This window comes from Amblyomma americanum, chromosome 10 (assembly GCF_052857255.1).
Source record: "Amblyomma americanum isolate KBUSLIRL-KWMA chromosome 10, ASM5285725v1, whole genome shotgun sequence".
NCBI lineage: Eukaryota > Metazoa > Arthropoda > Arachnida > Ixodida > Ixodidae > Amblyomma > Amblyomma americanum.
This window is the reverse complement of record NC_135506.1, coordinates 44,441,651-44,456,028: the sequence shown is the minus strand read 5'-3', so window position 1 is coordinate 44,456,028 and position 14,378 is coordinate 44,441,651. Positions and strand designations below refer to the sequence as shown.

At 43.9% G+C, this 14,378-nt stretch overlaps 1 protein-coding gene across 1 annotated transcript; it reads left to right on the top strand.

Moving 5' to 3' along the window:
- The first annotated feature begins 1,176 nt into the window (after positions 1 to 1,176).
- Positions 1,177 to 12,705, top strand: LOC144108230 (uncharacterized). The gene is made up of 5 exons (XM_077641508.1): positions 1,177 to 1,322; positions 5,720 to 5,803; positions 7,418 to 7,611; positions 11,821 to 11,863; positions 12,585 to 12,705. Exons 1-5 carry the CDS (start codon positions 1,303 to 1,305, stop codon positions 12,703 to 12,705), a joined length of 462 nt encoding a protein of 153 aa, XP_077497634.1. The 5' UTR covers positions 1,177 to 1,302.
- The last annotated feature ends 1,673 nt before the right edge of the window (positions 12,706 to 14,378 follow it).

Genomic DNA, 14,378 nt, shown 5'->3' with positions numbered 1-14,378 from the left:
ATCGTTGAAATTGAGCACCACAATGCCGGTCATAGTTGACTGCAGAACACAACCTCGGCGCTTTATACTGCTCCCTTTCCGTGAGCGAAGCCTGCACCACTCCTCTCGCGTGCTGTGTTTACAAAAGCTCTGCGATGTGCAAGGATGGAAACAGGTGACTTGACGGGGCATCGAGAAAAAGGAATATTATCACCTGGGGAAGCGCCCATTGAAGGACAAAAATGAAAAACGACTTGAAAGCAGACATTTAGCCTCCAACAGCTGCTGGCGCTAAAGGAGGGGACCATTGCATCATAACATATTCAGAAATAGCAAATAGGTCGTTTCAATATGTGATAATTTGAAACCTTACGAAAAAGTTTAAAATATACTACCTTTTTGTTCACTACTGCATATCTTCGGGCTCTCACTTCAAAGGATAAATTTTCGAAGCGTTTGGGCATCTAGCGACCCCGCATCTCACCCGATGAGGACGAAGTTGAGGCGGGGTGCATACTGGGTGCGCACCCCACTGAAGGCGACGAAGGCAGCGCGAGGCACGTGACGATGGTGGTCACGTGATCACAGAAAGGATTCACGCGTGGGTCGTCGTGTAAGATGCGTATCATAGCTATGCTGAAAAAGCCGTTTTTTTTTTAATCTCTTCTTCCTACCTCGGCTCCTGCAACGCTGACTGCGCTAGATCTAGTACAGTGACAAAAAGCATAAGTCCAACATAGTGGTTTCCTCTATGATTAGCACTATAATTTGTGACGGCATTATAGGCATTTATAACGTTTACGGCTTTCCTCAGGTCGCAAGGAGAAGAAATTCGCACTGCGCTAACCATAAAAGCTGCTTCAGACGACATTAGCATTATGTTTATGTGAAACGCGAATGACAGAAATTGAAACATAGAAAAAACATGCTCAGTCATTTTAAATGTGGCAACGTTTCTTTGAAAGTTGATATTAGAAACCATAAATGTGAATTGTTAAAATGAGTTTTTCTCTTTGAAACAGTGCTTCTCAGTGCGGCATTGTAAAGGTTAAACCCCCCTTCTCCGTTCCTCCCTCGGTCTTTGGAATATTGTTGCACCAAGTAGAAACGAGAGGGCGCTACATCGCTGAGGAACATTGCCCAGCGATAACGGGGCTGTCAGCGGAACTTCTCGCGTCGCGCCGCAGGCGACTGAAGGAAGCCTAGCTGATAGCGATGGCGGGCGTCCGGCTGGCATCAACAGACGACGAGGAAACGTACGCAACTACTTAGAGGGCTCGCCACTGCCAGCAGTCTTGCTGGCTGCAAGCATTCTAGCTCAGAATGTCCTGGTCACTGGAGGGGTAAGCGCCTTTTTCTGTTCAGTTCAGTTCAGTTTATTAATGCGAAAGCATTTCTAGGCTATGTCGGCGGGGTCGTGTCGCCAAAGCCTGTCACCAAAGCTTGACCGCAGTAATTGTGACGTTCTCAGACGTGGTAGCATCAAACGAACGGCTGTGATCGAAAGCAAACGATGTGAGGATGATGCGCAAAATATTTGATGTCAGTAGAATGATTAGTTAGTTAATTATAACCAATAATGTTTAAAAACGTCGATATAGTGAGTGGACGGGAAAACACCCATGGACAGCAAAATGGCCGAAAAATGTGCAAAAATGTTAAAATAAAGTTTCAAATGAATAGTAATGTGTTGGTGAGGGATGATCAATGGAAGAAAAATTTTGATTGACAGATTAAATAGTTAATTAATTCGAAGCATACTTTAATGGACTCAAAGAGGGGCAAGGAGAGACGACAAGTGCCGAAGAGGCGTCAATGCTTTCGCAGTCCTCCAATGCAGACAGGCGCAGTGATCTTTAATGTTTTTTTCCTTAAAGTTCCCGGTAGGGGGCATTAGAAAAGGAGGTGGGTTTTTATACAAAGAAAAACATCTCGTCACAAGTTCTCATTTAACAAAGTGCTCACTTAAATCTGCAAAAACGAAGATGGGCACGTGGTAGCAGCGGTGGCTGGGGGAAAGCCGTTCCCGTCTGTGGCGCTTCGGAATACACCGCTGCTATTAATATACGCCTTCGGACAGTTAGTGTGTTATGTTCGAGATCCACAAGTGATGTTTCATGAAGTGCGAGACATTTCGGGAGGGCGTACCATGGCGGCTTGATGAATGATGTGGACTGCTCGATGAGGCAGCTCCTAGAGTCAGCGTCTATCAAAAAGGCACCTTGAGATGTAAAAGATATTGAAGCTCCTAACCCAACACGCACGTATTTTTGCGCGACGTAACACGACGGTTCCGTGCCACTGGTAAAAGTTTGCTAGCCTTCATCGGCTGCACGGATGACTTACGTGATATGAATCTGAATTGTTGTTAGCTCATGCCAACAATAACCACACAGGTCCTGACAAAGACAAATCCTCAATTCTAAACTGGGGCGCCGCTACTCTGGTGAAATCCCGCGTCCCTGAGCTTAGAAGCCGAACAAGCCACCTTGGCAGCTCAAAAAAAAAAAAAGATTTTATATCCCGAGCGTTGCACAGCGCTGGCAGGAAAACTCGGGGCCTTCTTAACCACATTCTTAACGGAGAAAAGAAGAGAGAAATAGGAGTAAAATTGGAGGGCTCTGTATTAATTTCAACCACCGAGGTTCTTTAACCGTCACTGACATTGCCCACTTCCCTCCCCCACTTAGACCACATAGATACCGAGTGCAAATAATCCTTACAACAATGGTCTACAGACAGTCTATAGACTTCTTATAGACTCCATTACCTTACTATAGATATTTCGTTTTGTCTGTTCATAGGCTATAGACTGTGTACGGGCATAAATTTATAGCAAGGTGAAATTTTGGGCAAATTGGTGATTTATGATTTGCAGGTGGGCTTAGCGCGAGACGAATGAGGACAACAGTGGGACACAGGATGAGCGCTAACTTTCAACGGAAAGAAACGGAAGCACAATTACGAGCTCGAGGAACTGAATGCGCATGCCCCGCTAACCACTGATTAAGACGAGGGAGCAAGATAAAGACAATCTGAACCAAGTTAATGTGGGGCGAAACGACGACATAAATTAGCGCGGAAAGTAACAGGAAGCGCCTTCAAGTATTAAAACCCAAGAAAGTGCGCAGCGTTTAGAAACAGATTCCTTTCGCAACAGAACAATAGACGCTTCACTCACGCACTTATCGCTTCCTAACCTATGAAAAAAATGATACCTCAAGAAACTCCCTTGGAATCTGTCCTTTAGAACGGCCAAAATCTTTTGCGTTTTCAAAAAGTGGGGGACATTTTGCAGCTCAAACAATGCTTAAGCAGGTTATTGGATTGAGACGATTTAAAAGAAGCAGCGTGTTACCTTAGGCACTCATTGAGGCAGCGTCCGGTCTGCCCTATGTAGAGGCGGCCACAGCTCAGAGGGACTTCGTAAACAGCACCGACCTTGCACGCAACGAACTTGGTTACATGCTTAATGTTGCAAGCCAGTTTGTATGACTTCGGCTCGCCAGTGCGCCAAGGCTTGACAGTTCTCGAGGTGTCGTGAAAACGACCTCCACACCGAACCTGCTTGCTATTCTCTTTAGGTTACGCGACACGTGGTGACCGTAAGGCACAGCTACATATTTCTTTTTTTTGCCTGGGTTCCATGGCAGTACTCGAAACAGGTCCTCTCTTTTCTTGCTTACGTAGGTGCTTAAATAGGCCTTCCGCTACAGTCGTCAGCACCGAAGCAGCATGGCCAGCATTCTTGAGGCATTCGACCTGATGTCCGAAACTCGATTCCACTTGGTGATCACACGACTTGGAGAGCGCGGGTCTAAATGACAGAAGATTCCACGCTTCACAAGTTTAGAATGTCAGGAAAGATAAAGTAAAGTGGTTTTCTTTTTACGTGGCATATAGGCACAACATATTTAATTATTTATTTTATTTATTTAGTTTATTTATTTATTTATTTATTTCAATACCTTAAAGGCCCCCCGAGGCATTACAGAAGGGAGTGTAATGCGTGAAAAATGTATGTAAATATAAGACTAAATTGCGGCAAAGCCTGGGGTAAAAAATGGGAACAACAACAAATAATGCTGTAAAATGCAGATTAGTGGGAGTAAACATATTCTTCGAGAGCAGATTTGAACAACACACAGTCGGTAATTGTGGCAATTGAGGTTGATAGGTGGTTCCATTCATTGCTTGTCTTTGGAATAAATGAGTGGAAATATGCTTTCATGCGACAAAAGGGGATGCCAAATTTATTAGGGTTATCTCTACGGGATGAAATGTACTCAGGTTCAGAGAGAAGCGCTTCTTTAAAAAGGCAGTTGTTATGATATATTTTGTGAAAGAGACATAAACGAGACAGTTTTCTTCGTAAGGAAAGAAGTCGAAGGTTCAAAGTAGCTTTCACGTTTGATACACTTGATAAACGAGAGTTTATCACTTGTATCAAATCTTGCACGGCTTGTCGTTTTAAAAAGCAATCTTAGACCTACCTAAAAACTGTAGCGAGTCATTCTGCGGTAGTTCGAAGGTAAAATTCATGGAACTGGAGACGGTAAAAAACCGCTTCAGGACCGAGTCAGCAGCAAGAGCAATGTTATCATTTCTTAGTTCCCTGAGTCCCTCTCTTGTCCTCGTTTGTCCTGCGCTAAGACAATCTGCAAATCATAAATGTATTGATTGTATATAGACTGTCTATAGTATTTGTATTGTCTATAGGCTGTTCTCAAGGGTTTGTCTATAGAGAGTCTATATACTTAATAGACAGAGGTCTATAGGCACTCTATTGACTGTCTAAAGAAATTTTTGTAAGGAATCGCCGCCAGCTGGTTGTTGTTTCTTTATTTCTGTGAATAACTCTCTTCTTTTCATTCATTTTTATTAACCTCCTTAGTCCCGTGCTTGCTTTGCTTTTGACTGTTCTGTATTGGTAGTGTCCTCTACGCATATCTGTGATTATTTTGCGCAGTAAGATGTTTTAACAGGAAACATCATTTTTCTTTTATCTGAGGCATCGATGTCCCCAGGTGTAGACGTGGAGCTGTCGCACAAGACATCCGTGTTATTTCCCGAAAAAGTAATTTCCGCTATTGTCAGAATGTAGGTACTGAGACTATAAATTACACCGTCTAGCGGCGCTGTTCCCCCTGCAGTTACTCAGCGGCCATGGAGCAGGCAGCTGCGCAGAAGCGGGTTCAATCGCGATTGGGCCAACTGCAGTGTGGTTCACGTGAAATCCGTAAACGTCCATGTAGAGATTTTCCCGGAGGCGTACAATATAGCATCGCTTATTGAAATCCGGCGTTATTTATACTTTGAAATGCCTGATATTGCACTACATTGAGTATACTGCCTGGAGCAGTGTAGGAAACTGACGCGCGTCTTATGCTATAACGCGAAAGTCTGCATCATCTGTTGTAGCCTTCTGTGCGCATTCTTCCCACATCATCTTTATCACTGTGGACGACTTGTGCATAAAGGCCTCTTTTCATCACCTCTTACTCTTTCTGCGTCACGAAAGGCGTAGCTTCCTCTTCTCAATATTTTTTAGGTCGGCATGAACTCAAATGCTAGGAAGAATAGATAATAAATCCAGAATTCTTTACCAACGCTTTTCGAAATGAGTTTTTCGCAGGCGTGAATAAATCCGCCCTTTTACGCATTTTCACGCCGGTGGCCGCATTTTGTTTGTTTTTATACGTTCCACAAGACCCACGCATTTGATTACTGATTTTGATAGGCCGTCACTGGAAACATGGCGGCCCCGTTGTGGAGACGAAGTGGACACCCTGCCCTCTCAAGAACGGGCTACGTCGCAAGAAATGTGAGTGCTACATGCCTCAACAACGCCTACATTCGCTCGCCGGGATTAACGCTATAGTAGCGTTTTGAATAAAATAATGTGAAAATTTGGGCGTCAACAATATGAATGCAACTGAAGAGACTTTTGTGTAATGCCTTGGTGTTAGTTACATTCGGCGCCATTTTTTTTTTTTTTTTTGCTGCGAAGGCTGAACGAGCCTACATCTTCCTTCTGACGAGCCTACAGTGAGGACTACACCTGCCAAAAGCATCACCCACCAGCCATCTCCTCAAAGCCACAGTCGATCTACCTCCCCATCCAACTCCTGCCCACCTTCACCCTCCACTTGCGCCATCCACCAACCTGCAACCCAACTCTACCCTCAGAATCGCCACCCTACACCAACTCAACCAGCTCCGCCCAGCTCCACTCTACAGAAAAGTTTTTGTCCCGTGTGTGAGGCCTAAGCTTAGAGTTAAAAACATTCAGTAGAGTAAAAACATCAAAAGAATCGTTGTGAGCGAATCAAAATGGATTCCTAGATTTTTCGACTCCGACGTCTGTTCGCTTCGTAAATTTTCTTGTTTTCAGTCCCTCGTTCATCTCTTCCCAGACAGCGCAATTTGGATAAGCTTCGATTAACTAAACATTTACGGCACCTTTCTTCTCCGCAATACTTTTTTTTTATAATTTTTTGCGTATCTTGTCGCTCCTATCGCATATGCTCGTTGGCCTGTGGGCTCCATGTGCAAGAGCTCCTAAATCGGCTTCGCTCGTTCCATGGCCTTCACATATCAAAAGCCCCCAAAGGAGAGGTTCAGGTTGTTTTAAGCTGCTGGTCGTGGTAGCCTTGCGGTTATTCTGGCCGCAATTACTCAATGTGGCGAGAGTAAAATGATATTTAAATGCGAGAGTTTGAGGCAGGTATCTGCGACTTAACAGAGCTTCGCCGCCACCCACAAGAGCACCCAACATACTCATCAGCGCCTGCTGTCTCCATTTGTAGCCGAAAGCCGGCTATGAACGAATTTTTGGAGGGCGTTAAGCCTTTCTCCAATATGGCCGCGGCTACCGCACTAGTAAACGATACCTTGATGTGAAAGTTACAGGAAGAACTTCCTGCCCCTGCAGAATTCTTTCCTACCTGTTCCGAAGGCGCGAATCACGTGGTAGTGCTAACGTTCCTCACTTGTTCGTAAGAGTTTAATGAGCCCATGGTTGGACTTCGGCGCGGAAGGAATTCAAAATCTTACGCCAAAACCTCCCTCTGCAGGCCTCTGTGAGAGTATTATCACTAAGGTGCAAGTGCGAAACGAGTCACTGACGGCACCGCAAAATTAACTGGAGGAATGACCGCCAGTGTTTGCTTTAAAATAAATTGTGAGAAAACTATAAGATAAGGAATAATAATTTCTTTTCTTTTCTAAGCTATGCCACCTGACCATAGCCACAAATGTTTCAACACTTACATTGCCGAGCCAAAGTGGCTCGAACCAGCTTGCCGATGAAAACAGGATACCAATGAAATACATCTATTTAGTATAAGAAATAAATGAATCAAAGCAGCAGCACATAGAAAGGTTGGGGGAATATTAACTTCACTGGTGACTAGCGACTTTACTGTTCTCTGCCCAGAAAACTGAAAGAAGATATAAAAGAGGCCCTGAAAGCGAATGGCGTCTACAGCAACGACAAGCTGTGCGACACGATGGCAGTGCTAGAAATTCTCGGCGTGAAAGCAGCGCAGCACTTCGAACTTCTTGGGACTGAGGATCTTGTCTCAAGAGGAATGCCGTCTGAGGCAGCAGAAATTTTATTGAAGGAATTCGGTAGGTGAAGCAAGTGGGTCTGCAAATTGAAATTTTTGTACAAACAAATGATACAGGAAGCATGAAATATGACCACACCATTGAAATTTCTGAAAAATTTTTTCCTTCATAGGTAGCATGTAATTGGTAGTTTGATGTTGATGATAATGATGACGAGTTTGTATAATGCAAGGGTAGCTGTGGTGCCCAAACCGAGGAGGATAATCTGCTCCTGTTTGTGAGAGATGGCAAAGCACCCTATACCCCGAAACCAATACCACACCGGTGGCTGAATTTGTAAGAGAACTTCCTTTAAATTTCTTGTTTCCGCCATAACCAGGAATACAAAATATCTAAATTCTGAATGTGTCAATTACGCATTGCGTCATTAAATAGGAAATGTTAAGTGAGAAGCCGGCAGCCCGCCTGGAACATTTCAAGAAAGTGAAAACTTGGAGGGTTAATTCTGAAAGAAAACAGTGCTCAGTAGTTTAAAACGGGTAACTTACAGAGCACAGGCGGTTTGAACCAATGCTCATATCTGTTCATAGTCCATGCCCTGGATAGTCTCAATCTTCCTGTCTGCACGGCAGTCGTCAGTCACCCAAGCAGTTATAGCGAAGACGGCGGCAGGTTTGGTGATCACCAGACGTAGCTTGCGCAGTGATTCCCTACAAAAACAGGCTCAGTGCATGCATAGTTACTCAATGTATACTCTAAATCCAAGCCTAAAAAGAATAAGAGCGCTACATTTATTACTAAGCTTTGCTCTTATTTCTCCTTGCTCCGGCAGCACTTCACCTAATTTAGCTGTCTACATAAGACATACATGTAAGACAGCAACTGCCCAAGGGTTAATAGGCACACAATTAGAGCAATCTGCTCCACTGCTCAAATGATTTACAGGAGGCAAAGAATCTGTGTCACAGTGTACCATACTTGAGAAATGTTGACAGAATCTATGGCCTTCACTCACGTTGACGTCAAACCATAAAAGCAATTGTCACCAAACCAAGGCACTCACATTTGCCGAAGCAGCTTCAATATACCGTTGCTTAGAAGCTGTCTACATAGATGTGCCTTGGTTCTATAGGCAGAAATAAAGAGGAGTAAAATCGTTTTGGTCACTACATTTCCTGCAAATAGTCGCCGCAGTATTCGCCGCGAAGACTCAAAATGCTTTCTTTGCGCGCACAGGGCAGTTGGGGCTTCGCCAGGGGTCAAGAACGTAGTTGAGATTAAGAGTAGAGTCAGCACGGTATGAGAGTAGTGTCGATGCCCTCGATGCTGAATTGAAATAGCTCCGACGTACGAATAAATTTCAGAAGGTCATCTTGCAGAGTGCGACCCCATTATAGGGATGCGTACTCGGCTGTCTCATTTTGAACAAGCAAATAATTTGCGTAGCCGGCTTTAAAACTTATGCGATGCAGGTAGATGCTCTAGCGCCTGTCAATGGGCCGAAGCATACGAAAATAAGAGGGGGATGATTAACTGAACTTTACAATTTGTGAGCGCTACGGAATGGCCCGTATCTTTGCGGGGCCCATAAGCCATATGTTTGTATCCTTTAAAAGGATAGTAATGCCCCTTGCGTAGTTCATGATCATTGTTGAAGGCGCTTTCCAGAAGCTTTTGGTATGCATGCATGGACTACTAACTCGAACAGCCTTTTACTCCGACAAAATTGTTGCGTCATTGATGCATTTTTGAGAAGAGAGGCGGCAATGTTTTTCTGCAGGAAGATCTTTACAAATTACGATATGTGAGGGGGTCTAACTGCACGAAGCTTCTAAGAAAGAGTCCGCGGCACACAGCTGTGTGACGTCACCGTCACGAGCAACAAGTGGGAGCGCGGGTGGCCGCTCGTATGTCGTCATAGCACGAAGGAATAAAGGCGGAACAAGTGTCGGCTGTTGCGGAGGCCCTACGTCTAGCAACTTAGCGTTTTTAATACTTCTCCGCCGCTAAGAACGGTGCGGCTGCCATCAAGTTTGCGGAAGTGCTATAAGATGAAGCTCTTGCTGTACACAATACGCAACGGAATAGTGAGAACCTTACAAACGCCAGCGGGATGAGGCAGAAGCCGCAGCAGCAACAGCCAATTAGCCAAACGCTCGTATACATTGCTTTGGCACTTGAAATAAAAAGACGATGAAGTTTGAACGGAAGAATCTGGCTGCTGTAAGTACCAGTAAAGCAAATATATCTGATACAGCTTAGTCATAAAGAGCAGGCCTTCTTTCAATTGGTCCATCAGCTAAACGACTGGTTAGCTGAGCCAATGTTCCTTTTTTTGTGTCAGAATGAGGTTGTTCATTTCTGTAAAGAAGGTACAGTGCCGACTAAACTCGTTTTACGCATAAAACTAGTCAGTGTAGGTCGCCTAGCCTCTCACGTGTACTGTTAGCGCAGCGCAATTATATCAACATTTTTGTAAACACTGAAACAAGGACTAAAATTCTGAAACCTTGATGCGTCTATCCTGATGACAGTGCTTTGGAGCGGATATGGTCATTTTATTTTGAAACAATAGGGGATCCGCTTTCCCTCTTCAGCAAGCGGAAATTTCAATGGACGATTTCATGTACAAGTTTTCTGATAGGTTAAATACTTTTATTTCTCCACCCAGTCTCTGAGCGTCTATCAGTAAAATCAAAATTTTGCATCCTCTAAAGTTAAAGATATACAAAAGGCGCCGTGCAAGAAAAACTCAGGTCCCTGAAAGCAAGTTGTAAACGCTGAGTTGTTTGACACGTTTAAACAACTCTGAACATGGTTTAAAGGCAACAGTTTTCCGCATTATGAACAAGCCGCTGATGTGCATGTACTTTTAAGGCTTTTCTTTACACCATCTTTTTGCGCATTCTTTAGGATACACGCTCCTATCGAAGCACACAGAGAGTCTTGCAGTGTGCCTCTGCATGAAATTGTTGCAAGTCACCCGAAGTTCTACGATGACTACCTGTATTTGCTTGATCGAAACGTAAAAGAAAACATATACCGGCCACACTCGCTCAGTGTGTTGTTGAGCCCAAGTTCGCGGGATCGAATCACGACTGCAGCCTTTCGCCGCAATTTGATGGAGGCGAAATATAAAAGGCGCCCGTACGCAATGCACTAGAGTGCCACCATCATCATCATCATCATCAGCTTTAATACACCCACTACAGGGCAAAGGTCTCTCCCATGTCTCTGCAAGTAACCCTGTCCTTTGCCAGCTGTATCCACCCTTTGCCTGCAAACTTCTTAATCTCATCCGCTCACCTAACCTTCAGCCGCTCCCTGCTACGCTTGCCTTCGCTTGGAATCCACTCCGTTATCCTTAAGAACCAGCGGTTATCTTGCCTTCGCATTACATGCCTTGCCCAAGCCATTTCTTCCTCTTGATTTCTACTAGGGTGTCATTAACCGGCGTTTGTTCCTTCAGCCACTCTGCCCGCTTCCGGTCTCTTGACGTTACTCCTACCATTTTTATTTGCATAACCCTCTTTGTTAGCCACCACGTTTATTCCCAGTAGGAGAGCACCGGTAAGATACAGCTGTTGTGCACTTTTCTCTTCAGGGGTATTGGTAAACTGCCATTCATGATCTCATAGAACCTGCCATATGTGCTCCACCTCATTCTTATTCGTCGAGCTATTTACCTCTCATGATCGGGATCAGCGGCCATTACCTGCCCTAAGTAGACGTATTCCCTTACCACTTCTAGACCTCGCTACCAGTACGACGTCAGTGAATCCAACACAACCCTTGGTGGTCAAAATTGTTCCTGCAACTACATTGTCTTGCATAGCTCAAGCACAGCAGGGTTAACCTCCATTAATTTTCCCGTCCAGTAAACAGCAACGAGCGAAAAACGTTTTGGAAACCACCTGCGGTCAACTGTTTGTACTAAGCTGATGAACAAGAGTAGAAACGGCAAGGACGTTAGTCAGATAAGTGTTCGCGTTTGCTACCGTGAACTAGATGAAAGGGAATAGGAGAGAAAAAGAGCGGGGAGTAAACAGCAAGGGCGTCAGGTAAGGATCTCCGCAATGCAAAGTAAAAACTCTCGTGGAATCACAATGCCGTCAGGAATCGAACCAGCTATTTCGAAGTTTACGAAGGATCGTTCTTATAAAGGACACGTCATAACTTGTTCATATTCTTGCTCATCATTGTCTTTTTCATAGTCGTACAGACTTTAAGGTGAAGAACAACTGCCTTTTTATGCCTTGTTTCTTACAGGACCAGCTTCCGACGAGACTGAGGCAGAGCCTGAAAATAACGTGTAAGGTTTTGCAGATTTTTTCTTTTTTTTTAAATACGCATATCCCTAATATTTAGGTCAAAAATGCTCTTAGTCGGAAGAGCCGCATATGCTGTCCATAAACTACCCTTGAGTCTTAGTTGTTGCCAAAGTCCAGGGAGCTAGGTTACGGGTAGCGCTGACTACGTGTAAAAGTTGCAAGCGCGTAGTACGATGCCATTAGTTTTGTTTAATGCCAATTTGCTGTCACATTTAACTCAACTAGCTCACCTTGAGCAGCTAATTATACAACTGTGTGTAATACAGAGGTTGCAAGACCAATTTATTTCTGAGTCCGTTGAAAACCACGATTCAAGAAAACGGGTTTGAGCTGAGACATTAAACAGCACAACGATGTAAGAAACTATGGGGTATAGATAAGAGAAAAGGGGATAACAGGAAGTGGGGAAAAAAACTTGAATCTACAACAGCCTGGCTAAATCTGCCGATTTAAAATTAGGGTTAATCATCGGATAATAATGAAGAAGAAGAAGCATAGTCGGGACTAGCAGATAATAAAGAAATATCAAGAGCGGGTGAATTTAGCACGCGCAAAGTGACAGTGGTTGGCTCAGGAGAGGGTTAGCTGGAAACGATAAAGAGATAGTGCGATGTCGTTGCTCTCCAATTAAACTAATGAGGATGGGGATATTTCGTGAAGTGACGGTTATAAAAATGATGGGGATGCCCTCTTTTATTGCAGGTCCCAAGAAACTGGCATGGGAGTTCAAAGCTCCTTTGGACTGGTGGCCCAATGTACGGGCCTGGGCGTTATTGGCTGTTGTATTGCCTGGACAATCTTTAAGAATCCAGTGTGGTGCTAGGAGGCCATTCCATCTCGCATTCCAGACTACCGGTGGAAATCGTCAACTTTTTCATTCTTCGAAAATTACAGCGAAGAATACTGTTGCATGTATTATTGGCAATTGTAGGATGTACTGCGAGGACAGCGCAAAGAAATATGCCAGGTTAGTCAGAGACACCTTTAATAGGAACTACGTTGAATATGCAATACTCGCCGCCTATATACAGTTTTACACTCTGTAGGTTTATAAATTAAAGAGGAAGGCGCCATCGCAGTGTCTATACTCAATACTGCGCGAATTATTTCGGTCGAGATATCGCGTTCAATTGCATGATATCTTAAAAGCTGTTTAAGCGATGATAGTGCAGAACACTTAGTCGACATGCTGTAGCTGGAGGCTATATCCGAATAAAGCGCACTGCGCCTTCTTTTATTGGACAATTAAAATTTTGCAGTTATACTCGGTCTTCGCTTAGACGAGCACAGGTTAAGAGGAAACAAACACAAATTAGAAGAGAAAAGACTATTGTATTTGGTATATACATTGTCCATAATTGCATGGTAAAAAAAAGCGTAAACAAGACGCCAGCATCTTTAATCCGCTGTTTCGTTTTTGGAATAGCAACCTGTCAAATATAGCTGGCTTATCTGCAGTTACAGCGCCATGAAATAAAGTTCATCCTCAGGTAAAGAATGCGCGCACAGAAGCATGGTAACTCTGAGCAAAATACAATTCAGACTATGGGAAAACTTTGTTGCTTGTTTCACACCACGCACTCAGCGCGACGAAATTAACCAGGTGGAATTCCATGCAGGACTGATAATTAAAAAGTGAATGATTAGAAAATAGTTGCCCACTTAATAGTTAGAAGATTCACCAGTTTCCTGGTGTCTGCCAGCGTTGGAAATGCTATGGCGCAAAAGTTATTTTTGAACATTACCTATTCACCTCGGAAAGATCTAGAATATGGGCATTTCTTAGTATTCAAGTATTTCCATACTTATCTGTCGCTAAATTTAATTCAAATTCAGTACGTTATTGAGTTCAGTTGCTTTTTTTACGTTGGACTTGCTTAGATATGCCATCTGCCAATGCCTGCAATTTATAATATGGAAATGTTCTAGTGTAAGCAATGAACTCTCTAGGTTCCGTATTGCAGGGCTGAGAGAAGAAGCTTGTGGTTGGCCTTTCCTAAGTAATACAGATTCTGTTTATTATGCGATATTTTGCTTATGATATTTGGCCTCCGGGAGGCTTTGCTTCATGAGGACTGGTAAGTATATGCTTTTATATGTGTATAAATGTATATTTAGTACCTCAAAAGGTTTTAGTTAGTTTCTTTTGTTACTGAGGTCACTTAGGTAGAGTCCAGCCCACCTATGACAGCCGCAGGTACAACGAACACCCGCTTATTACGAACGAGAGTGATACTACCCTCAGAATATGCGTTGGGACCATTCCAATTCGTCTAGGGTTACAGCCCTACAACCACTCGGTTATGGCTAACAAGGAGGCCGGTAAACTCGCCCCCAAGTTTAACAAACTGGAGCATTCAGGAAGCGTTGAGGCCGAAGACCGCCTCTAAGCTTTCACGACACCTGCCCTGGAAAGATCCTGAAGACCAAAAAAAAAGCAATAAAGAGGCGTTTTTGAAGCAAGATACCCGACGGCCAAGCGTAATGAAGAGATAA

What these genes read in the sequence shown, in the direction of transcription:
- LOC144108230 (XM_077641508.1), top strand. Translation starts at nt 1,303, where the DNA reads ATGTCCTGGTCACTGGAGGG. An exon ending in CGGGCTACGTCGCAAGAAAT is followed by an intron (nt 5,804 to 7,417) that starts GTGAGTGCTACA and finishes TTCTCTGCCCAG; the next exon opens with AAAACTGAAAGAAGATATAA. An exon ending in AATTTTATTGAAGGAATTCG is followed by an intron (nt 7,612 to 11,820) that starts GTAGGTGAAGCA and finishes TGTTTCTTACAG; the next exon opens with GACCAGCTTCCGACGAGACT.